Source organism: Falco rusticolus, chromosome 3 (genome assembly GCF_015220075.1).
Source record: "Falco rusticolus isolate bFalRus1 chromosome 3, bFalRus1.pri, whole genome shotgun sequence".
Lineage (NCBI taxonomy): Eukaryota > Metazoa > Chordata > Aves > Falconiformes > Falconidae > Falco > Falco rusticolus.
Genome location: NC_051189.1, coordinates 60,345,171 through 60,371,320, shown reverse-complemented (window position 1 = coordinate 60,371,320; position 26,150 = coordinate 60,345,171). Strand labels below are relative to the sequence as shown.

Below are 26,150 nucleotides of genomic sequence, written 5' to 3'. Positions count from 1 at the left end.
TGCTTGAATTCCCCTGACATGGAACAAATAATGATCATATTGAGGGAAGAGAAGAAATAGCTGTCTTTCTCCTTTTTCCTTCACCCAGCATGTCATGGATCTGTCTGCCTCTTTTTCTGCTTCATTTGGTGATTCCCAAGAAGTGAAAGGTAAGGAAAGGTTTGCTTTATTCTCGGCATTGCCCAAGAGCACTTGATCTGAGGGATGTCGTCTCTATTGCTGAACTTTGCTAGGGAATTTTCTCATGCCAGCACTGTTAGTGGTGTTGGTAATTCAAGCTTCAACTTGTCCCTAAGGATATGGAGTTTGGCAAAATGTGTATCTCTGTTCTGAGCAGTGAAGAAAGATGTTTTTTCTGTGGGACAGTGCCTGGGAACACTGCCAAAGATCCTGGTGAATTCTCTCGTGTGTCTTCCCCAAAGAAAGATTCGAGCTTTATATCTCAATTGATTTCTGTTTTGGTCAGGATTTCTTGAGCAGAATGTGTGGTGGCTACCAAATCGTCATCTGTTGGTCCATGGTTTCCCAAAAGCAGTATCACAGCTTTACCCCCACCTTCTTGGGAGAATACCAGATCAGTCCTTCACAAGCGATTTTCACTGCTTTCCTTTCAATCTCTTCACTCACTCATCTTGGAGCTTCTTCATGGGAAATCCCTTTTTCCCCACGTCCTGGTTACAGCTCTGTCTGGCTTTCTCCCTCTTGCTGTTTTTCACAGCAGGTTTTCTGTCTTTGGTTGTTCCTGCCCAGAGAACGTCAGGATTTTGTAGGGCAGTTTCCTCACCACGCTTTCCTGCGGATGTCATGCCAATACAAACTGGCAAATGTCTGACACCCCCTTGAGGGTAGTTTGTTTTTAAACGAGACATGACTGATGCTTGGAAATCAGTTTTTACTCTTTTGAGTGTCCCAGATAGCTGTTGCACAAATTCCTGGCCCTGTGGACAAGATCTGAGGTTCATTAGGACTACAGAATAGCAGGTTAATTTTGGACCAGCTGAAATAAATGTTTACATGGGCTTGGCAGCAATCCTTTGCAGGTGTAGGTCTGGCTGTGATTGTTTTCATGTTCAGCCGGTGGATCATAACCCCTCAGCTGCTTGTTACGCACTTTTTAGTGCTTGCCCCCTTTTCTCTGCACTGTCAGATGCAAGGGTTCAGAGATGGTTGATTTGAGTTGGTGGTGGTTGGGCAGAGAGGGGAGAATGGCTAAGTCTCTGCTCGGCACGCTCTGACGCTTTGATTGGGTTCCTTCCCATTGGCAGGGTCTCTTTTGTTCCCTTGTCCTTTGTGTGGAAGCTGGTGTGCAGTGCTTATGTTTTCTGACCTCATTTCAGCCTGGGCACCGCTCTGTCTTGGTAGGATGGCAAGAGGAGGCTGAGACAGGCAGATGGGCAAAAGCTGGTTCTGTTTCATTTGTTCTGTCATGTCAGTTCTCCCCTCCCTGATACTGCTGGGAAAGGCTCGTCTTCCTAGCTGTGCTGGCGTTCAGACAACATGGAAAGTACATTTAAAGTAATTAATCTTTTCTTTATATGCAGAGTTAGGACATACCGATGGACTGCCTTAAAAATGTAACGCCATGACAGGAAAGGCCATTTAAAATGTGCATGATCTTCTTCTCCCCCTCATCCCTAAGTGCTTTCAGACTCTGCCTTTTAGTTTTACTTAACTTTTACTTTATTTTTTACTTGGATCAGAAAAGGAAGTAAAGAGCCCAAGGTAATGGGATCGATTGCTGTTGAGGTTGGACTACACCTAGCCAATTAAAATACACTTGTGATTTAGCAGAGACAAGTACAGAGATATTTAAACATCTCAAAGCCCTCTAATCATGGTCTGCTTGGAACACCCATTTCTGCAGAGGTGTAGTAAAGTTGTATGGGAAATGTTTTAAAAGCATTAACTGCAGGTTTTGAATCGTGGCTGTGAGAAGCGAAGGTACTGAGCACACTTTTCTGCATGTGTTGTAACAAGGCTACTGAGAGGAGGAGAGGTGCGCTGTTTGAACATCAAAAGAAATTTCAGTTGGTTTTAGTCAATCCGGGTTTCTTGGGTAAGTAAGAATCCCAATAAACTTGGTTTGAGTAAGGTGACAACAAGGCTGAGATGGGGCCTGGGCATTGTGTTGGTCATTTGTTTCACAGTTGTTTCTTCTGGTCTCTTGACTGAGGGCTTTTGTGTTTTGTTTTGCTTTGCTTTTTTTTAATTCACCTTCTGGATTTTTGTGCCTGACGGTGTTTTTTCCTACAAGCGGTATGGTCAGCAGAGGTGTCCTCCCCTACCTCCCTCCAGGTCCCGCACCGCGATAGAACGGGCACTGGCTCGCAGGACCGGGGTGAGGGTCTGTGTGAGGGGGGGTGCAGCAACAGGAACGTGGGACTCCCAGGCAGACCTGTTGCTTGTTGGCAAATGGCGTTCCTTGGTGCAGAAATCTTGGATGCAGTGTTCCCGCCTGTCAAATCAAAATGTTTAGGGGCTGCTGACTTCCCCAGTCGTCTTCTGAGCTGGAGCTAAGCACGGCTGTGCTGCCAGCTCCCTTCCCCCTCCGAAGGGGAGCTTCAGGCTGTGCGTGAGGGGGGCAGCATGGTGGTTCCTCTCCCAGACTGGGGAGTCCAGCAAAAAAGAGGGATTTGGGAAGGGGAAGGCCCATGCTGATGAGCCGCAGTTCGCAGTGAGCTGGTCTCTCCAGCGGCCTTGGTGCGTTCCTGTTTTGGAGGATGGAGCAGCCCTGACCTGATGGGGCAGGCCGGGGAGCTGCATATAGGGAGGAGTTGGGTGACAAGTCAGAACGACTTGAGGAGCAGCATTAGAGGTTTTAGGGTGCAGCGACATTTAGCCTCACAGTAGAAGGGCTCTCGGCCACTTTTCTGACTCTCGTATAATCGCAGGGTACGGGCAGGGCATGGGGCCTGCCAGCAGCGCGGGCTGCTCTCGCTGCCTTCAGCAGTAACCTCACTGTATTGAGAGCTCTTGTGTTTTGCTGTTCAGACAGGGAATTTTTCAAGTGCGTGGGAGTGGGGTTGTCCGGTTAAAATCGTATGCTTTGCAACATAATCCGTTGGCAGGCCACCTCGTTCAAGCCTTTTAAGATAACGACGCAAGAAACTCCAGACAAAACACGGTAGCAGTCTGTTGCATCCAAGAGGGTCAGCAGGGAAAGTGCCAGGGCCGAGTCAGGGGCACGGAGTCTCCCAGGGGTCTGTTGTGACAGGTGTTACTTTGGGTACCCGCGTCTGTGACCGGATGGAGGAGAGCGGGCGGCTTGGGCCAAGGCTGTGCCGGGTCTCCCAGCACCAGGAAAGGCTGACAGCCATTGCCTGGTAGAGTGCAGCGCTGCCGGAGTCTGTTGTAAAGAACACTGCAGAGAACTTGTGCTGCTGGGTAGAAGCCCTGTTTGGTCTGAACGAGGCATTTTCCCCTCTGCAGATGAAACACTGTGGGTCAGAGGTGCATGCTGAAAACAGAAAACCTTGGCAATTTAAGCTTGGTGAAACCTTTTTGGCAGAGGTTCAGGTTGGTGCTTTAATGATTTTTTTTTTCTTTAATTGAAACAGAATAGTCTTACATGATCAGGTGTAAAATTCTTGGCTTCGTACATAGACTTCAAAAATTAGATTTAGCTCTATCTGACAGGACAGAGAGGTAAAAATGAATCTCTCAGTGCTAGTATTTAAATTAGCGCCTGGAGGTGGAAGCTTCCTGTACAGCAGTTCTTCATCTTCATCATGGATGATGAATTTCTGGAACACCTTATGGTTCCCTGAGAGGAGGAGAGAAAACCTTTCAGAAGGTGGCTTCTGCCTCCATCAGAATGAAGCTGAGTTGAAAACCTGGTGTGGACAACGCAGAGCCCAGGAAACATGGAAGGCCACTGGAATGCAGCAAGGTGTTGGGACACAAGCTGATGGCTTTAGACTTGTGGTAGGGGTATGATCTGAGAGGGATACTGCCCACTGTTTTTTTTCTTTTTTCTTACCAATAAATATAACACCACCACCCCTTTTTGACCGCTTGGACAGTAACAGTTCACTTCAGGCTGCTATTTTTCAGAATGGAAGGACATTATTGGGAGGAAAAAATCCCTCTTTGTATGCCAGAGGCCTGAAGTTGGTTTCTTGTACAGCTGCAGTATTTCAGTAAGCGATGAGTCCAAAAGCGGTCACATTTCCAGCTGGAAGTCACCTGCTGCTGGCCAAAACCAGGTTTGTGTCCTGATTCATGTTGGCGTTGTAGTCCCGGTGGCTTGTTTATACGGTGCTTCTTGCTCCTTTGGGTTTCTGACTGGTCTGACATCTGTTCCAGGGTTGTGTTGGAAAGGACTATAAGGACAAATAAGGTATGTAGTTGTCCCCTGTCCTGAAGTAATGCTCCGTGGTGGAAACACCTAAGATTTTCAAGAGGAAAGTGGATGGGCCACATCAAACTGTCACAAAAGTTGTCAAGAACACTAGAATAAACGTTGAAGGCCTGTTGTTTCTTCATTTTGGTTAAGGTAAGTCAGTCTGGCGTTTTGTCCAAAGGTCTGACAGAGGTGGTGTTTCTGCACTCAGCACATACAAGGTGCACGCTGTTGACTTTAAGTCAATTTCAACGATGCTTTGATAAATTGAAGATAAATTTAGATCAATTCAAGACCTCACAAAGGTGGCTTGCTGTGCCGGCGCCACGGGAGGTGATCGCTTGAGCACCGCAGCTGCAGATTTCACGGTAAGGCACTTGGGGCTGGTAAGGCAGTTTTATAAAGTGATCTGAATAACGCAGTCAAGATTATTGTATTGTAATTACTTTCCACTTTATTTGAAATTAGCTTTGGGGTTTTTGGCTAAGTATTCGCAACTGCTGCACAAAGTCTTTGAAAGCCGCATCATGGAGGTTATTGGGGCAGGAAAAGCAGCCACCTTGCCCCAGCCCCACCTGCCCCTGGGTGAGCACCTTGCCCGCAGCGCTTCTGCAAGGGGATGGTGTGTGACGCAGGGCTGGGAGGCTGTGGCCACCTGCCCCGGGACTTCCCCGAGGCTGTCTGGCTTCAGCGCTGTCAGTGGGTGTTTGATTTGGCCAGCACCGACTCACACCTAAAATTTTAACTACAGCTTGACGGGAGTTATTTTATCAATAACTGTTTATCGTTGGACATAGCATTTGAAAGAACATGAAAGAAAGTTTCAAAGAAACATCTTTCTGCTGTTTTGAAACTAAAGTTCTGGTTGTGGTTACAGTTGCTGTATTACTGCAGGAGCAGCAATTCCACCTCCATTTAAGACTTCAGTGGCAACACAGTTCAAGTGCCTTGTAAAGAATGGTGTTCATGTGTTGGAAGTAATGATGTGAACAAATAGGATGGTTTTTACCTTTGCAACTGAAATCTCTAGTAGTAATAGAGAAGCAAAGTCTCAAAATCTTTAATTTGATCCAATTAAACTTGATCTTTAGCTGAGTTACAGAAGCTGACAGTATTCTGTCAGAGGAAAGCGGTTAAGGAAGTCTGAACGCATTTTTCGTATAACTTCTCAGCTGCAGGCAGCTACCCAAGAAGAATAACTAACTATCATTTGCATTATGGAGCAGATAAATCAGAAACTACTTTCAAATGGCTGTTGAATTTATTTGTTTGATAAATACAATCCTAACAAAATAAAAGTTAACCAATATTAAGAGATTTGAAGAACATTAGAAAAACCCATGACAATTCAATAGGAATTAGTGTGAATTAAACAAAAAAAAGTTTAAATATTGCCAGCAAATATAAAATGTTTGTAACGAAGGCAAGGGAGAATGCTTTAGTTTACATTTGTCATCTGACCACATTTTCTGTGTTTATAAACTTTTTTTTCCAAATTTTAAAAAAATACTATGCTGTTTTCTATAACATATCAAAGCATTATTTGTACAAAATCAAATCATGGCCAATGATTCACAACAGTGCAATAGATAAAGAATACAACCACATCCAACAGGTGCTGAAAATAAATATCCAGATTAAAAAATAAGATAGCCTATATGCACTCTGTGGAGTTTGCTGTCTATATATGGATTGATGGATGAGTCTTGTGAGTGTATCTGAAACATTAAATGGCCCTTAAATGCCAGTGTGGCTGGAGACTTTTAAAGGGTACAAGCAATAAACCAGATGAAACCAAAAGTAAGTCCCAGGTGGTGGCTGTTGGCTTTTTAAACAGCAAAAAAAAGAGAGGCTATTGCTGAACCCACAGTGCCTCTCATTGGCATCCTTCTTCAGGCTTGTTTCTGCAGAGAGAGATGCTATATTGCTTGGTCAGGTAGATGTCTCTTACGTGACATAACCCACCCCTGTCACTGCCTAAAGCATCCATCGGTGGATTTCTCAGAGGGACTGAAACATTCTACATAGACTAAAAAAAAAGCTCTTGGCAATATGGCAACAGTGTGAACGCAGCCTGTCTTAAACACAGGTATGATGACGGTGGTTTATGACTAAATGGGTTACCTACATTGCTAGTAGATATGAACGGCTCTTGATGAACATTTCCATCGTACAGGGACATAAATGTAAAAACTCGAGAGATGTTATTTATTCAGCACATTTCAGAACAAAAATGAAGCTTAAGGGCATGTTAGGTAAACACTATACCCCACAGTCTCCCAACTTTTCAGCCAACCCAGAATAAATTTAAAGCTCCCTTGTATATAATCTGCATCAGAAAGGTATCAAAGGCACAAGCAAGAAGTGACTAGGTTAATAAGCAGAAATAATGGTGAATGAAGATGAAGAGATTCACAAGGCAAATAATTAGTAAGTGTGGGTGGGGTGTTGTTTATTTACTGAAAATGAGATCTTCCAATTCTGCTCCAAATGAATGTATATGATGATTTTGGTTTAAAATAAAACCGTTACTGAATTACTTTAAATCACCTGAAGAAAACCAGTCTTGAAATAATCTGATACTAACTGGAAAACTTTTCTGGCCTCTCCAAACTCACCTGAGTCTGATGAGTAGAAGCCACAAGTATGAGAGACAAAAGTCTCCAGGGCTTAAAGAAAAGTTTCTTTACAGAATGTACACAGCCAGCAATAATTTGTGCAGTTTGACTCAAATTACAGTAATTTGCACAGTTCAGTTGATATTATGCATATCCAAGCAGCCTGATCAAATTGGAGTTTCTTTCCTGTCTTTACTTGGCGATGGCTTGACTTGCTGCTCCTTGCTTGCTTTTGGCTGCTCTTTGGCTGCTTTTGTCTCCAGGACACTGTCTCTTTGCTGCTGAGAAACACCCCCGCGTTTTTCTGGCTCCTCTTCTTCCTGCACCTGCTGCTCAGCTTTAGCTCGCTGCAGTAGTCGAAGCTGCACTCGCAGTTCTATGATGGCCTCTCGCTCCTCGTGAATCGCCTGGTTCAGGTGATTGTTCTTTATCTTTTAAGTAAGGAAAACAAACGTCAGGCTCCTCCTGACAAAGAGCTGCTTGTAGCCGGTGGGGGCATTTAGCATTGGACAGTGAAGCTTTGCTGTTAACCTGGACAGCAACGTGGACTTGCACACAGCGGTGATTTAAAAACAGAGCACGTGAGTTGTACCCCTCGGCAAAACTGATGCAAAACTACCCGTCTGCACATGTGCAAACATGTCTGCAGACTAAATTGAGTAACCATTAGGGAGAAGAACAGCAGCCAATAACAAGATTCAAATCTTACCTCCAGTTCCTCATTCTGTCTCTGCAAATCTTCCAGGATGACCTGCAGTTCCTCCTCATCTTCACTCTCACTTTCACTCTCAGAAGAATATTCCTCAGTTTCACTTCGGCCGTGCTGCTGGCGACTGAAAGATCAATGACAAAGTCCAATTTAAACACTTCCTCAAGTCTGCAGAACTGTAGCAGCGTTAAAAGAGTGAACTTACATTCACTGAATAATCTGCAATGGTTGTAAAAACAGTATCAGAATTTCCTTTCAAAGCTTAATTAAATCAGTTATTTCCTAGGGGGATTTTTTTTTTTGTAGTGCAGAGGGTCTAGTTTCCTTTAGATCATAATTCCGTTGTTACGCTAAGAAAATATTATAGTTGCTGAGATTTCAATAAGAGGCAGCTTTCAGATGTGATGTTCATAGGGTAAGCTTTTCAGTGTAGTTTAGAGTATGATTTCAGAAAAGCCTCTATGTATTTTTAATGAGAATGCTCTCCTGCTGGGGGCTGTGGTGCCAGTAGTTTCTCTTTTACCTTTGTATTTCAGCTATTTCTGCTCGAAGGCGATCTATTTCTTCCTTCTCTGAGGCAATCTGTCTCCGCAGAAACTGCTCCATGGCCAGCAGTTCTTCTTGTTCTGTTAAAATCTCATTCTCCTGCAACGATCAATTAGTTCACTTAAAGCCCAGACTTTATTTTCTACAGGAACATAAATATGAGACTGTGCTCTTCTCTGGCATACTTTCAGTAGAAATGGTTAGCATGCCTGCTTTGAAATCCGATTCATCGAGACCACAAAGCAAATATATGTTCAAAATCAACAATGGTGTGTCATCGCATCGCCACAAGTATTCAGTACAGCGATAGTCTTGGGGATTCAGAACAGACAAATTCTGCAGGCCTGGCTGCCTGTTTTTTCCTTAAATCACAGGAGGGGAAAGCTCTGGCTAACCAGTAAAATAACTAGAAAAACTGAATTCTAAAATACTTCTTTGAAGATGAATATAAGGAGGAAAGTACACTGGGAAGAAGATCAAAGCTACTGAGGGAAGCAAAGGAAGGTAAAAAAAAGCCAGAGCAGTGCCTTACTTCCTTTGATCAGCAGGACAGTAGTAAGTAGTTAACAGTATTAGAACTGGTTAGATCTGGAAGTGCTTTCTAAGTACATTAACACCACAGAGGCTACTTTTTCTTTTTTTGCACAGGGTCTCTTTTCTGCCGTCAACAAGTCTACTCAGCTTGGGGTTCTCTCCTGCAGGCAGCATTCCTTCCCTGATTTATTTACCATTAGAACAAAGTCTTGTATTTTAATGGACAGAGAGACCCCCTTTAAGCCTTCCATTCCCACTGCATTAGAAGGAACAGAGAAGTGTTTACTATTTCTGAAAGATACAGAACAAGAAATAGCAGCAGACAAACAGGAAGGTGCCTGCCATCTACCTGTGCAAGTAGAATATTTATAACTTCTTCATTCTCATTCATTTCTTCTTTGGAGACATCCTCCTTTGAAAGGCTAGCAATTTCTTGTGCAATCTTTGTTTCACACTCCTGCCAGAGAAAGGGAACAACTTTCAAAAGGACAGCTTCCCTGGTCACTATCTACTGTAGAAATTTTTTTTTTTAATATATATAATGTATTATTTTCCAAATTCAGAATCACCATCTCAGTTGTCTTGAAAGGTTTCAGCAAGGTCTGTCCCTTCTCTGGGACATGAGACAGTTTGGGAAAAAAAAATGCTTCTGAAGTTTGGTAACCTTGAGTCTTCCAGTAATTCCTCTTGGTACTCCAGGACATTGTTTTAAGCATATAATGAATACGTGCTCTGTGAAACATGAATTTTTTAATGATATGCTGGGCTTTTTTTTTTTTTTTTTTTTTTTCGTAAACAGCTGTGAAGCACTGAAGATCTTGCTGTCCCTAGGGAGAGCCTGCTGACCAAAAAACGCAGTACAAAGATTGAAATGTGGTTTAACCTAACTGGGTGCCTTTGCATCATTGCAAATTAGGGATCTGTGATTTGGATGTTTGGCCAATAAACAGAAAAGTTACCCACCTGTCTCTTAGCTTCTCTTAGTTTCCTCTTAAGAGCTGTTAAAATTCTTTGCACCTCCCAGAGTCTCTCTTCTTTGGATAAGTCTTTTATCCCTGCCTGCAAGTCTCTGTGTAAACAGTTCAGTAGGAACTCCTAGAAATATTGCCAAAGTAATTAGTGTCTTTAAGGTATCATAGCAGGGCAGACAAAATAGCTTTTTGGCTTTGTGGCAACAGGCTTAAGAGTCCTGGTTTTCAAAGCTTGATGTCTAACAACACGTATTAACATACATTCAGCACATGATCTAGATGTTCTTAACACGTTCTCCTAGCCTCCCTCCCACAATAAAAGTCTTGAAGGACAGAGCAACACAATGCACGACAGACACGGCTATAATCACCGCAATACTCTAACAACTTTAAACCCATGAAACAGGTAAGAATATCACCAATCTCTTTCCAGTGGTCTCCGCTGACAGGATAATTGTGATAGAATTAAAGAATAGGTTAGAAGTTTATGAGAATTCACTACCAAATATACGCAAGCCAGCACAACGAGAAACAGAAAAACACTAAAGTAACTGCCAACCTGTCGCCTGATTTCTTCTTTGATGCTTTCTTGTGTTTCTGGAAGTGCTGGCATTGTTGCCATATTTGACCAGCGAAGAGGTTTTGTCACCTGCTTTAGGGTCACATTCCCAAAGAACTCTTGAACATGTGTAAAAAACACATACAGGACACGGTTGCTGATCTGCAAAGAAAGGACAGACAAGATATTGGTTAAGATAATTTATTCATATCACGTGTATCTGTGAAGCACAGTATCTTTCTTCACAAACAGAACAGCCTTTACTATGCCTTTCTGAGTGTTTGTCCTAAGAGGTTAAAAGCTAGATTAAAAATGATGCTTTCAATGACCCAGCGCTGGGCTCAAGGAATCACTTCAGTCTCTCTCACCTGTGTATCTGAGGCATCTTCACATGTCTTAATTTCCATCACTGGTAGATACAGAAATGTATTAAATCTTTCTTTTTACTCACGTAAAGGTAGTGACAGCAACAGGTAAGATGGGACATCAACCATACTGTGCTGTGGCCGGTTGCTGGCCACCTTCTCTCTCCTCCCCCTACCTGAAAGTCTATAACTTCTCTCTCAAATAATTTAGTACGGTTGAAAAAAGTAGTTCGAAAGGACCTGCTACTGTATTCCTTGTTTTAACACGAGACAGAAGCAAGTATTTATTTTGATACTACTCCTTCCATTAAATTTCAAAAATTTGTCCCGAAAGGAAGATCAGAGTTCTGTCACTACCTACTTTTTAACTGCTAAAAATCTACTTAACAAGACATGATTTGGCTTGCATTGTTTTATATTAATTGTTACTTTTTTTGATAACTAGAAAGTGTCTGACACAGCAAAACAGCCAAGAATGATACCCAGCCCTTTTGCTACTGGGCCTCCACGTAGACTCTTAATTATAAAGCCTAGCTTTTCTAAAGTGTGGGTTTTCTTCTAGAAGACCTACACACAAATAATGCCACATTTCCATTACACACAGGGCTAATTCTGAGCTGTATTTAAATTAAGTATTTCTAAGATGTTTATTAAGGAATTAATTAATCCAGAAACCACACCATCTTACTGGAAAACAAGTCAGTTGTTTTTCCCCAGACATTTGACTGCAGACACCAAAGCCATTATACTGAAGTCCTTACTGCACCAGGAAGATCCATTTGTATGACAGGGTTGTACACTGGACATGGCTTGATATTAAAATTAAGCAACAATATAAATATAGTCTTCACTAAATTATCACTGAATCAAAAGCCCACAGAAACTGTGTATCTGCATGAATTATTGGATGAATACTTCTGTTCACAACTGCATTAAAACCCTGAGAACAGTCTTTGTAATACTCTCATCATAAATCAAATTTCAGACCCATAGCATGCAAGCTCACATTTAAGAAAGTCTTTTCTTCCTCCCTTCCCAGCACTTTAGGTTCTGAGGTATAAAGAGAAGCTGTAATTTAGCTTAACTGTATCAGACAATACCCGATTCCCACCTGCAAGAGAATTCCTACAAAGAAGTCTTTCTTGGGCTGTAGTTCTGCTCTGACCCTTGCAGCGTAGTGCACGTACCTGGACAGTAGGGCTGAGCACTATAGAAATATTCTGGATGTTCATTTTTGTTTCCAGTTCCTTTGCAATAACATGGTCCATATGCACAATCAGCCAAGAAATTAGGAGGTGGTTACACTCGGGCAACTCTTTCAGCAACCTCTGGCACTCCTGAACTTTCTCAGCTTCTGTGCTCTTCCCACAAGCATCTTCAAAGCGGGGCATTAGCTCTTTGGTAAGCAAATTTTCAGGCAGTTCTCGTAGGTACTGTTTCAGCAAGCTGGCTACTGTATTGGGCTCATATTCTTCCAGGTTGGGAGATTCTTCTCGATCATAGGCTGCTTTTAGCTCATCAACTTTTGATTTTATTCCTTAAAATATTTAGATCAAGAATTAAGAGAAATCTTCAATTGTAAATGTGTAATAAACTTTTTTTTTTGAGATGCATTTACTTCACCTCTCCTTACAATTTAAATTAATTGAAGAATACCTTTTAAAAGTTACCCACATGTAACAAAGTTAAAATCATGACTCAAATTACGCGATCACTGCTTCTAAAAGCACTGACTACTACTGTGAAGCAAAAACAGCACTGCTGAAGCTCTGAGTCCAAACTGGTGCCAGCATTCCCTTCCCTATTCAAGGAACATAAAATAGGGTGGAAGGGTAGGGGAACGTAAGATCAGCTGTGTATCGGCATTCAGCATCTTTCTGGCTGTTCAATTATATAGCCCTACACCAAGTAGCAAATATGTCATCAGCTCAAATACTGTGCAACATGTTCCACCTATAACAGCTTTCCTCTGTCAAAACAAACCCCACACTTCTTAGTTTCCAGATTTCCAGCTGGCCCTCCTCAGTGGAAGAATCCCACACAGGATTCTTGATTTGAGGCACTGCATGAATAAAAGTGTGTTCACATAATTACTTAACCCAGCCAAGATGTTCCGTAAGATGGTTTTATAAACTCAGTGACATTCCAATCTTCCCAAACTCAGGGAATTTTCATTCTTCAAGCTCAAATACCCACGTGAGTTACACCAACTTAACGCAGTGCCATGGCTTGGCTCATACACAATAAATATGAAGTCAGCCCATGGTAAATGCTGGGTAAAATATGCTCAGTTTCATGTCCAAATAAGTTAGTTGGTCACCACAACAGCTGGTAGGTTGTTAAGCCACTGCAATTGTCTCTCTGAGCTCCCAATTTAAACCATGTCACACACACAAGAGGGTGCTATTGCACTGGAGAACACCTAGAAAGTACAAACGCCAAAAGTGATTGAGGGAAAACACACCGCCTTCCGTGAAAATTCCCAACACACTGTATCTTGAAAAAATACACAACCAGAATGTTCCAATAGGCAAGATGAAAAAACTGTTTCAGCTGCTGCAGTATTTATGCATGCCTACCAAATACCATGCAGATCAACAGCATGAAGGCAGCTTAATGAAGCTTTTAAAATCGTTTGATTACTGTTTTACAGAGCTAGGCAACTTGCTTCAAATGCTTTCCCTCAAATTCCTTTTCTCACTTGTTCTTGCTCCCTTAAACATACCCACAGAAGTACTTACACAAGTTATATATTGCAGGTGCGGTCCACAAATAAAGGGACTGTTTTGTTTCATGTGACTAAAACTGATGTTTCATTTACGTTAGCTGGTGTTATGCAACTACCATGGTTAATTAGCCTGCTGTTGCTAATCTTAAACAGTGAAACTTGTATTTTCTGCTTATTAAGTGCATTAGCTCGAAGAAAACAAATTTTTAAGAAAAAAAAATCACATAATGGAATTAACTGGAATAAGCAACTTAGGGGGAAGCTTAAGTAATAAAAATCGTATCTTTGCTTTTGCAGTCAACTAGCACTGTATTTCTAATGCAGAAGTAAAAAAACACAAGCTGGACATACTAACACATTTTATTCATCCTTGCCATCCTATCACAAATGGCCAAAACAAGTGTATTTTTACTGCCATTAAGCAGAACCACCATATTAGCAATTTTTCTGGTACTTCAGACTTACGGGTTTAACTTTAGCTACCAGATTATCTTTTGGATAATTAAAATTAATGCAGCTATAAACAGAGTCTCTATGTGATGAAAATGCTAAACAATATGAAAATTGCAAGTAAAGACCTTAGGAACCTGCATGTCAGTGTGCCCAGAGTACCTGAAACTCTGTAGATGCCTTCACATTTCATGCCATACTTCTCTACGTAATCTATACATTCACGGAAAACTGCTGGCAGGCGGATGCCATCGTACATCATGGTCCTGTCTACTGCATCAGACAAAGGAATGCCAAACACGGGTCTATGACTTGGAACATCCACTTGAGGTATCTCTGTCTCCTGAATTGGCTTTTTCTTTTTCTTCTTCTCTTTCCACTGTTTTACAACATCTGCTGCAGTTAAGTCTTTTGACTTCTTCTCCTTATGTTTGTCTTCCTTGTGTTTTTCATCTTTGGGTTTCTCTTTTATTTTAAAATCCTTTTCCTTTTTTTTGGAAAAGCTGGGTTTCTTGAAGACATGTATTCCCTTGGACCGCTTTAACTTTGAAGGACTTTCAGCTTCGTCACCAGAACTGTCCTCTTGAAATGCAGCATAACCTTCCGCTATTAGGCAAAGGAGGAGAAGGCAAGAGGACAGCTGTAAGCCTGTTTAGTTTCTAGACAGCATATTATAACAAGGAGAGAACAAGAAGTAGTATGTAAGGAGCAGAGAGAAGAAGCAACACAAATAAAAAATAGTGCCTGCCTGACTCTTCAGAAGATTTTATTTACACAATTAAGTCGACAAAGATTAAATCAAGGTTGTATAACCACACCAAAGATATGCCACACAGCTCCTGAACGATCTAAACAATTAATTCTTTATATACTTACTCATAATGGCAATGTCCATCTTATGGGCTAGTTTCCCATCTAACAGTCAAGGAAATGCAAAATAAAAACAACTGTCTGGCAACTTCTCTATGTTCCTGTAATCAACAGTATAAGAGTCGCTGTTAAGGATCATCTACTGCACACAAGTTAAGTCCAACAAACTTCTATTAAGAACAAACTAAATTTCAGCCACTTAACTCCCCAATCCCTTTCCAGAATATTACAAATTTTAAGGTAAGTATGAAGTTAATAAAGTTTCCGCCTCAAATATAATACAGGGGGAAAAAAAGGCCAAGCACACTTACTTTTCCTTTAGACGAATAAAACAATTCCAGTACCACTAGCACAATACCTGTCAGCAAAGGCGTGTATTTGCCTTAAAAAGCTTATGTGAAAGCTTCAAACAAGTCCATGGATGGAGTGCACCGTTTCAGCAGCAAAACACCAAGTGCTGACTAAAACATGCACCAAGTGCTTTTATTAACTATGCCTCTGCAGCTAGCCCTGCCTATCCTTCAGGCAAGAACAAGAACATCTTTAAAGGTGGGTTACAAAAAAACCCACACCAACAAAAAACAACCCACATCCAAACCCAACAACAAGTCAATTCATTGTGATTTTACCTGAAACCTGGCCAACAAAGATGACATTTTACATGCCATTTGCACCAGTCAGGTCCCCCAAGGCAGTGGGCAGCAAGCTCTTGATCCTTTGAGGCTCTTCCACTACCTACAGGCAGTGCCTCTGCCCAAGTGAGAAAGCATGCCGACAGCCAAGTGATCTTCTGGAGCGAATAGTTTTGGGTGGTAGAAAATTACTCCCTTAGATTACAAGGGAGAGCATCGCAGATGAGATTAGAGGCTGTAATTTTTACAGGTGAAAGATCTTATGCAAAAGAACAAGGGGACATTCAGTCTTTTGTTCTTCCAACCATGAACTATACTAAGCTGCAGAGTTTCTCAGCATTATTTCAGCACATCCAAGGAGCTGTCTGTATTTTGAAGCCTCTGTGGCTGCTCTGTAGAAGACTGCTTTTAATAGTCAAATAAATACAAGAAATGTATTAAAGCATGGAACTGGCATAAAGTAACGAAAATGGTTTGACCACGTCACCCTTCCTATCACAGACTCTTCCCTAGGACTACCAAACATGCACCGTTCATAGAAGACAGCGAAAGACCGTAGCACTGTTCCTGTCCAAGTGAATTTTAATATAAAAATGCAAAAATTAACTGGAGGACAACCAGCAACCGGGTCTCATCCTCCCAGCTTACCGGCTACACTATCGTTCACTCTTTTTATAACCTAAATGGGCAAGGAAACCTGCAGCACATAAACTAAGGATTCAGATCTCACTCCGATACAGGAAGACCTGCTGGTGCGCCAGCCACAGGACGACGGAGGAGCACACACCACCACCGTGTTCTGTGAGAACGAGGTGGGGCTGGCACCGAGCTTCAAGGTGGGCTTCACAGGTGTAACTTCCAAACAGAATGGCAGACCCTCACCAGCCAGAGCCCAGGCCAGCCTGCCCTCGATCTGTCCTGCTGGGCAGCTGTAACAGCTCCCAGCCGAACAGTGCAGGGTTCCCCCCCACCCATGGAAAAGCATTCGCATGTCCCCTGGGTCAGCACAGGGGACCCAAGCTTGGAGGTCAGTGCCACCAGCAAAGCACCTGCCTTGCATGTCTCAATACTCCACGTTGCAACACAAACCTCGGTGCCTTTCTACATCTGTGGTAACGTGACACCAGCAACAGCACATTACTGAAACTGGTATTTCTTGACTTCGTGAGAAGACATGAAGGAGCAAGTTAAATACAAACCCAGCCTACGTTAATTTGTCTCAGTGACGTTAAGTCAACAAAGTTTAGAAATATATACTAATTACAGATTCACTGAGAATCTCCCACCCATACCAAGATAGGATTTGCATCTCTCTCACAGTAGCCTCATTTTCTTTACCATACTTCTAGGAATAAAATTACTGTATCCCTTTCACCGGTGATACAATATATTGAAACATATACAACCTAAATTCATACAGAACACAAATTATCAAAAGCACTTGACACATCAGGTAATTTTAATGTGGAAAGAAGTATTACCTACAGTTAGTAAACTGGTATCTCTATCCACTGTTTCCTTAAGACTTCTAGTACTAATAGTCTTTTCCCCCATCACTAATGTATGTCAATGAAGTTTTCCTGCACCTATATGAGACTAGTACTGATTTAATAAATACTCCAGTTCCACCACCGCAACAACTGGACTATCTGCCAGTTCCATGCTCGGACATTGTTAGACCTCCCCACAAGCATGCCTTAACTGCAGTTATTTTAGATGTGATGCTGCAAATGTAGCCCTTATCTTACTGAAAATTATGGAAACTTCTTTCAAAAATAATTTTAAAAAATTCCAGCATTACTCTGGAAAAATCTAACTTACAGGCTTAAAAGCTTTGTTGTGCAGCGAGGCCACTGTTTCTATCAGTCTGCATCCTTGGGAACACTTCTCCTGCACTCCTACAATGAAGCTATAAATGCGTAATATAGTATTTATTGTTAACACAAAGCGTTGTATTATGTAGAGTTGCCGCTTATCAAACCTAAAAGATACATTTTGACAGCAAGTCTCTAATGAGTTTTTAAGTCATTTATACCTCTATACCTAATTTTGGCTCACTGGGGAAATCTGCATGCATCTGTAATTAATTCACTGAAAGAAAACATGGATTGCTTTAATATATGGAAGAATTAGTAGGTCAAATACGACTATATGGACCGATGTGCAATGCTAGCATTAGTTGTCTAATTTCAATTTGTCAGAGGGATTGCCATCAGCTTGTATACCATTTCTAAATAAAACAGTAAGACACACAGGGATGCAGAATGAGCTTGGGTAGATGGCTTCTGTTTTCTCTCCTCACCCACAAAATGTATTGTTGTTATTAACAGAAACTTCAAACTTACAGGCACTACCAACGCTTACTATCCAACTTTCATTTAGACCAGTTTGCTTTTAATATACGTTCAACTCGCTGATGTCAGCACAGCACTCCCAAACAAATTCTGCATTCAGATTAGCCCACAGTGCTATGCAAGGAGAGCAAATTAAGTTGAAATATGAATTTTGCCTTGCTTTATTTTGATTTAAGATAATTACTGGCATTGAAAGGTAGACTTTTAAACTGTTTGCAAATGGTACTTTGCTAAGTCAGCAGAATAGGATGTAGCAACACAGAAAGATAAACCTTGGTATGAAGAGCCTTTAATTTATCACGGGTTGAAAATTCTACTAACTTCTTATTCTGTAGATCTGGAAACTGTATTCAGAGTTTCCCTACACACCAGATCAGTAAAAATAATGTTTTGGCTGCAACAGCAGCTACTTGATTATCTTCTAGGATGACAATGGCCTCCTTACAGTTTCTGACAGACTCCTAGAGATGTGCAGTATCCACTCCTACTGTAGAATCCATCTCCATTAGCACTCTGCGCAGAACTGAAGGATCATAAGCACAGAGACAACTTACAATGTCATCGCTCTACCTGGAACAGCTGGGAATATCGTTAGAGCTTTTGTATGGTTGCTGCATGTCCATATTCATGAGCAGAAATTATTTTGGAGAAAAATCCCTTAAGATGACAGGGGAGAATAGGCTGGCTCTTCCACCTGGTAGTACCTGGCGGAGAGCTGCAGATCACTAGAACCTCAACTCAGCAACTCAGAGGAAGAAGGTTAACACCCCATTTGGACCAAAGATTGTTCAGAGCAGGTCACCATTTAACAGCTGGAATACTTCAGCCCTCATCTACATCAACAGGACCCTCTGCCCAATACAACAGGAATTTGACCTTCAAAAATATTTCCTGAAAATTTCAGACGAGTTCATACCCATGATATTACTGTCCTTTCACAAGATAGCTTTGTTTACAATTCAACCACTTCTCCATTTTCCTAAGAATTATAAAAAGAAAAATTATTCTAAACAAAAAAATCCTAGCTGCATACTGAACCCATCCTGCCCAACGGAATCAATCTTCCAAGTAAAATGAATAAGCAGAGTAAGATCTACCACATACAGACTCTCTATCTACAGAGGTTTTAATGGATAGAATAGCTTTTTCCTCAAGTATTTCTTATAACCTTTTTCTTTTTCAAGGAACTGCATATTTTGTGACTTTATCAACATGTGATTACTGACAGGTGGTTAAACATTAATTTTTAAAAATCAATTATACTGGCCACGGTCTCATATAAACCATTACTGTTTAAAAAAAGATCTATTTTTGCTCTCCTGCTGTCCATGGAAGAATTTGTACTGTGGCAAGGGATATTTTGAGTCAGGGAACAGATCTGAGTTAAAACTATCGAAGTAAAAAGAAAATTTTAATCCCTACTAAGTCCCCTGATCTAACTCACTCTGCAGCTAACCAACACTCAGTCTATCACAGAGGAATGGAGAGCAGAAATTAGTCGCTGAAAAGTTTTTCCAGCAGCTGACAGGCCACACAAAACAACAACATTACATTTAATTTTCTATCGTCTCCAAAACATTTTTAGGACTCTTTCCCCAGAATAAATGTTATGCATTATTAGGTTATTGCCATTAACACGGAAAATATTGAATCATTGTATTAACCACACAGGAAAAAAGGTCCCTTGCTAGCACACAAAGATGCTTTTTTTGATATAGATAATAATACTGAAGCTAAGTGCATTTCTCACGCAAACAGGATTTATCTGAAAAAAACTGAAATGAGTAATCTTGGGATATTTATCCTTCCTGTCTCCACATACCCTCCTGCTCTTCAAGCATTTCTGAAGTTTACATTTAAAGTATTATCAAAATACCCCCAAATCATTGTAGGACTAAAGTTATACACAGTTTCAGTAGTTTGGATGACCTTATCATTAATTCACTAATATTTTAAGTTCAACAAACATTCACTCTGTCGTAATTTAATGTCAGCACTTGTCTTTCTCTCATTGAAATGTTCAATGGTATTTGTTGAAACTTCAAACTACATGACCACAGCAGGTTGTCCATTGTCCAAAATCAAAGCAGGGAGCCAGAAAGGTGAAAAGAAACAATCTGAACATGCAACAGAATTTAAAAGATGGAAGAAACTGAAGAATCAAAAGAATGAAAAGCAAAGTTGGAAGGGGAACTCTTAAAAATCAACCGTGTTAGGAAAGTGTAAAGAACCTTTGTCATTTACATAAGTAGTCTGTTCAGGGCATACTTACGATAACAACCGTTCATGGACTGTATGAGATGTACTGAAAGCTTTGTATGTTAACTTACACTTACATCTGACTGGCAATTATATGACATACTTATATTAAGACTGAGAAATTATGAATGCTTTTTACATTACAGCTGCAAGAGAATTTGATTTTTCCTAATTTTTGCATTTTTGTGTTTTTGAGGATTTTTCATACATTTCAAGCTTCTTCTAAGTCACAAAAATTGCTTTACATCAGCTATAAAACGTGTTGTAAACCTTGCAGAAGAAAGCAGTTACAGTGCTAGTGTGCACAGACCTGCGTGTATTTGCTGAAGAAGCATTTTTCCTCTTCAGCCTTCAGTTAGACTACCACCATGAGACATGCTGAATTACACCATAAAGAAACCCCCACTACGTATAATGCTGACCTCTAGCAATTCCAAATTTAGAGGTGTCTGATGCAGAGTTGTAACAGAAAGCCGATTTGCAAGAACTCCAACTACTAATAGCCTGAATTTAGACCTATCCAATCAATACCAAATTTTCACCACCGATCCAATAATCTGTATTAAGTTGTCACTTTTCTTAAAACCTGTAGGAATTTAAACTGTTGGTTTTAACTTGAGAATAATATATTTTTGAGTTACAGTATTCCTTAGGCACAAAGCCTTTAGATAAAATAATAGTCCTTCTAAACTGTGGGAGAAACAATGCCTGCGTTCCAGGAAACTGGTTTGATTAAAAGCAGTGCAGTGACAGTAAATTCTTAAAAAGTAATTATTCAAATACGTGCATGCACATTACAAATAGTCACCATATTCATTCTGACAGAATACTGTGTGCTGATCTTCCAAATTTCACATGTAAGAAGAAGCCAGGGTACACTGGCACCCAGAGCTTCCAGGCAAAAAACAAGAGTCATCGTAAAAGAGGAACGTTATTTCAACATTTTGCTAAAACAATGTCAGTTAAAAAAGTACTAGCATTTGGGCTGTGATATTTAGGTTTCAGAGACCTGCACAGTAAGGATCTTTCCGGTACTGAGAGTGCTCACTATCAGCTTAGTATTTTCAAGTACTTTTTTCTTTCAGAATATGTAGAAAAATTCTATCGAATAAAAACTCTCATGTTTCTAAAATCTTCTGCACAAATCTAAAGACAGGAAGTAAGATTGATCTTCTGTTGATCTGGAGGAACAGTGCACTTTTCAAATGAAAACTTCCATTCTGGACACTGGTACACTGACAAAGGATGGGTTCTATAGCCAAAGCTTTACTCTCCTCTAACCTTTACTCTAGTCGGTTCTAATAAATTCAGATCTCGATGCTGGCTTGCACGTTTTTGAACTCTGCAATACTTTGGCACTGCTAGAGGAAACTGCATCATCAGAGTAGACTGAGAAGCTAGACCAAAAAAAGGACACAGATTTTATTACTCCGCAAATAATGGTGCAGTGTGCACATGAAAACTTGAGATGGTACACAACTGCAAACTCTGAACACTGAAGATATAAGGGGAAAAGGTTAAAGCTGTTGAAACTAACTCTTCCAAATTTGAAAGTACAAAATTCAGGTCAAACTTAAGAGTTTTGTTTTAGGTAGCACCTCAGCTACAATTTCAAAAAGCATCTATTTGGAAATACACTTAAAAACCTCCACCTAGAATGTGATCAGATAATGAGATTAGAAGAACACAGTGGCAGTCAATTAGCAATGCATCGTTAAAGGTTTTAAACAAACATGTTTATGAGTAATTCTGGGCACCTGCTTGGCACCTGTATCTTCGCAATAAAAAACAAGTCAATTTTTTGGTTAAGGTGTGGGGTTTCTGGAAGAGACACAGGTGTGGCACAAAACCTGTTTGTACAAGTTAACTTCCTTCACACATAAACAAGCCTAAAAAACCCCATTGGGAATACTAAGAAATTTTGAGAGAGAAAGCAAGAGAGAAAGAGAAATTATAAGCACGAAATAAGAGAAGTTGCCTACTCACTTCTTTTTTCTTTCTTCTTAAATTTTCCTTTCTTCTTCCCATGCTCCTTTTCATCATCAGATACTATATCTGGAGGCTCATGCAAGCTGTCATGAGGTGGTGAAGGCTCACCGGTGCGGTACAATCCAGGGAATTTTGTAGGACTTATTTCTTCAGAGCTGGGAGTACGAGCAAGACCCCCACTGTGTTCTACTCGACGGTGTTCACTGGGGCTGCTAGTGGGAGGCAGGAAGCACTCAGTCATTCTGATTCCCTGATATCAAAGTGAAATTTTGTGCTACCTGTCCATCACACCTGCAGCAGGGAACAACAAAAGAAACCCCACACAATTTTAAACAATGGGTTTCAGAACACCTTGTTTAGAGCCCAGTCCCAAAAACACAAACAGCAATACCTTCCACAATGAATGCTCCAACTTTTGTCAAGACACAGTAATATCAGGCTCAGCATTTACAGAATCTGTCCATTAACTCCTAAGCCATATTAACATAATAAGGGAGCTGCTATTTTAGCCATTTGTACGTTAAAATATATTAAGTTATGTATTAAGTATCAGAATATTTTAACATTTGAAATAATTCTTAAAAAATTCATAGGCAGTTTGCATACTGATTGGTAACATTTACTATAAAATAGTTAGCTAACTATTTTTTTGACATAAAAATAAATTTGTCTGGAGGCTCTGAGTGTTTGTGAGCACTGCACTTAAAGCAAAGTTCATTATCATCTTTCCCAAGCATATTTTATAGATGCAAATAAGAACTTGCCCAGCCTGTTGCAATGGGGGGGGCGGGGGGGGGGGGGGGAGGGGAAGAGAGTGTTAAAGCAAATCTGTCTTCTAATTATGCTAATACACATTAAAGAAGGTAGAAAAAGAATGAATAAGTTTTTTTGGTATACAACACCACCTTCACATTTGAAGAAGGTTTATCAGGTCATCCACACCCAGATGCTGGTACATTGTTTGCTTGAGAGTTAGGGCCAAATAAAAGCTTATATGCTGAAGGAAGCCAACACATAAATTCTCAGTGATGGAACTTGTAAGCAAAAAAGATCTTCCTAGCACATACATACTTCGGAATTCCACAGGATAGATATGCTGTACGGGACATCACACCACTGGAGTCCACTTTGCTGAACTTGGCCCTTTGTGTCTAAACGGTCACCCTCAGATATGAGCCCTTCTTTCAAGGGATGAAAGGAAAACAGAAATAAGAGCAAACCTTAGAAAAAGAAAAATCTATTTCCCACACCCAGTGGTGTACTCGGATGACAGGTCAAATCATGGTTACATGCTGACTTTAATCCAACTGAAATCTGTGCTGCTGTGTTGCTGCTGAAAGGAAACTGATCTACTGGAAGACAAACAGAAGAGCTTTTTCTTAAAGCCCCGTCAGTTCCACACAGCCTGGCTCTCTGTGCAGCCATGCAAGTGTCAGGGCAAGCACAAGGAAGGCTGAGAGATGGAGGAAGATGCCCTGCACTGCAGACAAAGCGATCAAGGTGGCTGTGTAGCCATGGACTCAAAAAAACAGAATTAAAACATGTTATAAGAACACACACAACCCCCCTATTAAACCTACTTCTGTGAGTAGTTTAGTCATGACAAGAGTATAGATATAATAGCTGTGGCTTCTGCCCTAGCCTTCGGACTCTGCAGTCACCTCTGGCACTCCTGCTATTTAATCCTGATGTACAGATTACAACCAAGAAGAAAGCAGTCAACCCTTTGCTAAGTTAGGCAAACAATCAGGAATACCCGGTATTTTATAAAATCTCATTCAGGGAAATAACACATACTGGCTGAGCAGGAACTCCTGATACATCATACAAACCAGACTACGACTTCTTATGCAAAAGCAGAAAACCTCTTTAAAAGAGAACAGCATTAACATGAGGCACAGCCATTTTCATTTTTGCCATGCTCATTGGGTTTGTTATTTTTAAATTTATATCAAATAATCCACTGCTATGCTAATTTGACATTGTGTTTAAACAAGTACATGGCATGCTCTAACAAGAGATTTTAGAAGAAATGTCCAGGTATCTGAAGAGTCTGACTTACAGATATCAAAAAAGGTCAAAAATATCAACTATATAAGCATTTTCAATATTAACAATGATACAGACTGGCCTGGCAAATGCTATTGCATCTTATCTGAGTATGAGAATGATCTGTAAAATTCCTACACAGCATTGCATCCACCAATTCCTCTCCCCCACCCCAAAAAACAACCTAAAACACCCCACCAAAAGCTGCTAAACAACAGACAGTGATTCATAGAATGAGATATTACATATAATTTTTTTAAGCTAACAGGACAGACCACACCTACAACAAATTGGTGCACATCTACAGTGGGCAAGATGGGCAAGCACACAGAGGAAAAAAGACAATGCCATTGCAAAAGCACAGAAAAGCCACCCTGGAAAATGAGGACACAAATGCTTTGCCTCTGGAACCTGGCAGAGCTCCTGGGATGAAACCAGCCTTAGCCCGAACATTGTACAGCACTCTTCAGCAGTGTTACTCAACTCCTGGGGCTGTCTTTACAGATTGGTAGAATATGGAAACACATAATATGGAATTATGTTTTGCCAGGTTAATAATTACAAATGTATCCAGCTAAGTGGGTTTTGGGGAGGGTCGTTGGTTTGTTTTGTTTGTGGTTGGTTATTTTTTTTTTTAAAAAAAACTCTCATCCTTCAGTTCTCTGTATGCAAAACGCAGCGAAAATTTAATGTAAGTATGAAACCAAGTACCTCACTACAGGAGATCACTCACAGAGTGCTTATGGAAATTAACAATTACTCAGATCAGAATTTGAATAGAACACAGTAAGAGACAGAATTATGATGAGAAGCAAAATATTCATGAAGTCTTTTCATGCTATTCATTCTTTATTCTGGCTAAAGGAAAGACACTGACTAAAAATAAAGGTAGTGGCGCATATTTGTAAATGTGACAAATTAAGACTGTACTTAGGTTTCATGTTTTTTATTTTACCGCTTTGAGAAAGCATTACTTTCCTATATGTGTAATTTCCTAGGCCTTTAAGTAAGGAAGAAATTTCACAATGCTCAAATTATATCCAGACTTATCAGCAGAATCAGAGCCTTCAGGCCTACCACAAAAACCTCTTCCACTTTTACTAATGGTTGTTAATGTACTGTTGCCGTACAAATCTGCACCTTTCCTCTGGCTCTTAACAGATTTTTTGCTGACAACAGTAACTGGCGAGACTGAAAAAAACATGGATCCTCTCAGCTGATTGTCTGCCAACTTCTCCCTCTCGGACTTGACCCTTTCTTCCCAGTCTGTTATTGCTTCAGTCCTGCCTCTGCAGCAGGCTCCTTGCTTCAAATTGCTTTTCACCTATGTGGTTCTCATCTGCCAGGAGATTCAACAACTCACTACTGCCACATGGGGAAGGTCATACTACTCCCTCCCATTAACATCCCCCACCCCCCAATTCCAGTAGTTTGCTCTCCCAAGACCCCTTTGTGAGATGATTCAATTTGCTAGCTGCTCCAACAAGCTTCTGCTGCTGAGTTGGCTCATGGAAGAGCCCAATAAGCACTAAAGATGGAGAGCAGAGGAGTGGAAGAACCATGATGACAGGAGTGCTGCCTCCCTCTTTGGGCAGCTCTGTTTTGTGATACTGTATGCACAGCTTCATCTCCCCAGATTTCACTTCTTTCTTAGTATTTTCCCCCGTAACTTCAAGTTTTGATTTCTTTACCACCCAGTGTCAGTACTCCCATGGTTCCTGTCTTGATTGATATCTTTTTCACCCTCAGCATACCACACACAACATGTTCATCTGTGTTGGTCCCTGTGACCCAAGCTCAGTCTCCCACCTTCCCCTCTCCTTGTTCTTTATTCACCTGGTTCCTACTCTCCTGCTGCACAGTGCTTCCTTCAGATAAAGTTCTCCCTCTTCTTCCTCTGTTTCTTCTACCTGATTAGTTATCAGTTCCTGTTTCTTCCCGGATGTTCTCCTCTGCTGCAGTTTTTTGTTTCCTCATGACTATCTACCTCACCTTCTCACCTTGTCCCCGTGTCTCCCACAGATTCTCAGTCTCTCCCTCAAGACTCTCACAAGAAGTCATCTTCCTTACCTCACTACCAACAGCAAGCTCCTCGACTCCCACCAGCTCTCGTTCACTTGATTTCTCTTCCACAGGAGCCATGAACACTGTTACATGACAGTGTCAGAGAGCTGC

At 40.9% G+C, this 26,150-nt stretch overlaps 1 protein-coding gene and 1 long non-coding RNA gene across 3 annotated transcripts in view; one reads left to right on the top strand and one right to left on the bottom strand.

The window, feature by feature from the left end:
* Nucleotides 1-398: 398 nt before the first annotated feature.
* On the top strand, nucleotides 399-5,724 carry LOC119145210. The gene is made up of 2 exons (XR_005103341.1): nucleotides 399-4,205; nucleotides 4,306-5,724. It is a non-coding gene; the product is annotated as an uncharacterized LOC119145210 (long non-coding RNA).
* Nucleotides 5,584-26,150, bottom strand: part of RALBP1 (ralA binding protein 1) — a 34,726-nt gene continuing 14,159 nt past the window's right edge. Inside the window, exons 1-10 of one of the 2 annotated variants that reach the window (XM_037381468.1) lie at nucleotides 21,924-22,036; nucleotides 14,699-14,793; nucleotides 13,985-14,428; nucleotides 11,832-12,181; nucleotides 10,280-10,441; nucleotides 9,713-9,844; nucleotides 9,099-9,206; nucleotides 8,193-8,314; nucleotides 7,670-7,793; nucleotides 5,584-7,391 (exon numbers count right to left, since the gene is read on the bottom strand). In XM_037381468.1, coding sequence (XP_037237365.1) covers nucleotides 7,128-7,391; nucleotides 7,670-7,793; nucleotides 8,193-8,314; nucleotides 9,099-9,206; nucleotides 9,713-9,844; nucleotides 10,280-10,441; nucleotides 11,832-12,181; nucleotides 13,985-14,428; nucleotides 14,699-14,717 — 1,725 coding nt within the window. In that variant the 5' untranslated portion in view covers nucleotides 14,718-14,793; nucleotides 21,924-22,036 and the 3' untranslated portion in view covers nucleotides 5,584-7,127. Of the gene's footprint in view, nucleotides 7,392-7,669; nucleotides 7,794-8,192; nucleotides 8,315-9,098; nucleotides 9,207-9,712; nucleotides 9,845-10,279; nucleotides 10,442-11,831; nucleotides 12,182-13,984; nucleotides 14,429-14,698; nucleotides 14,794-21,923; nucleotides 22,218-26,150 lie in introns of those variants that run through there. The other variant, XM_037381467.1, reaches the window with a different exon arrangement.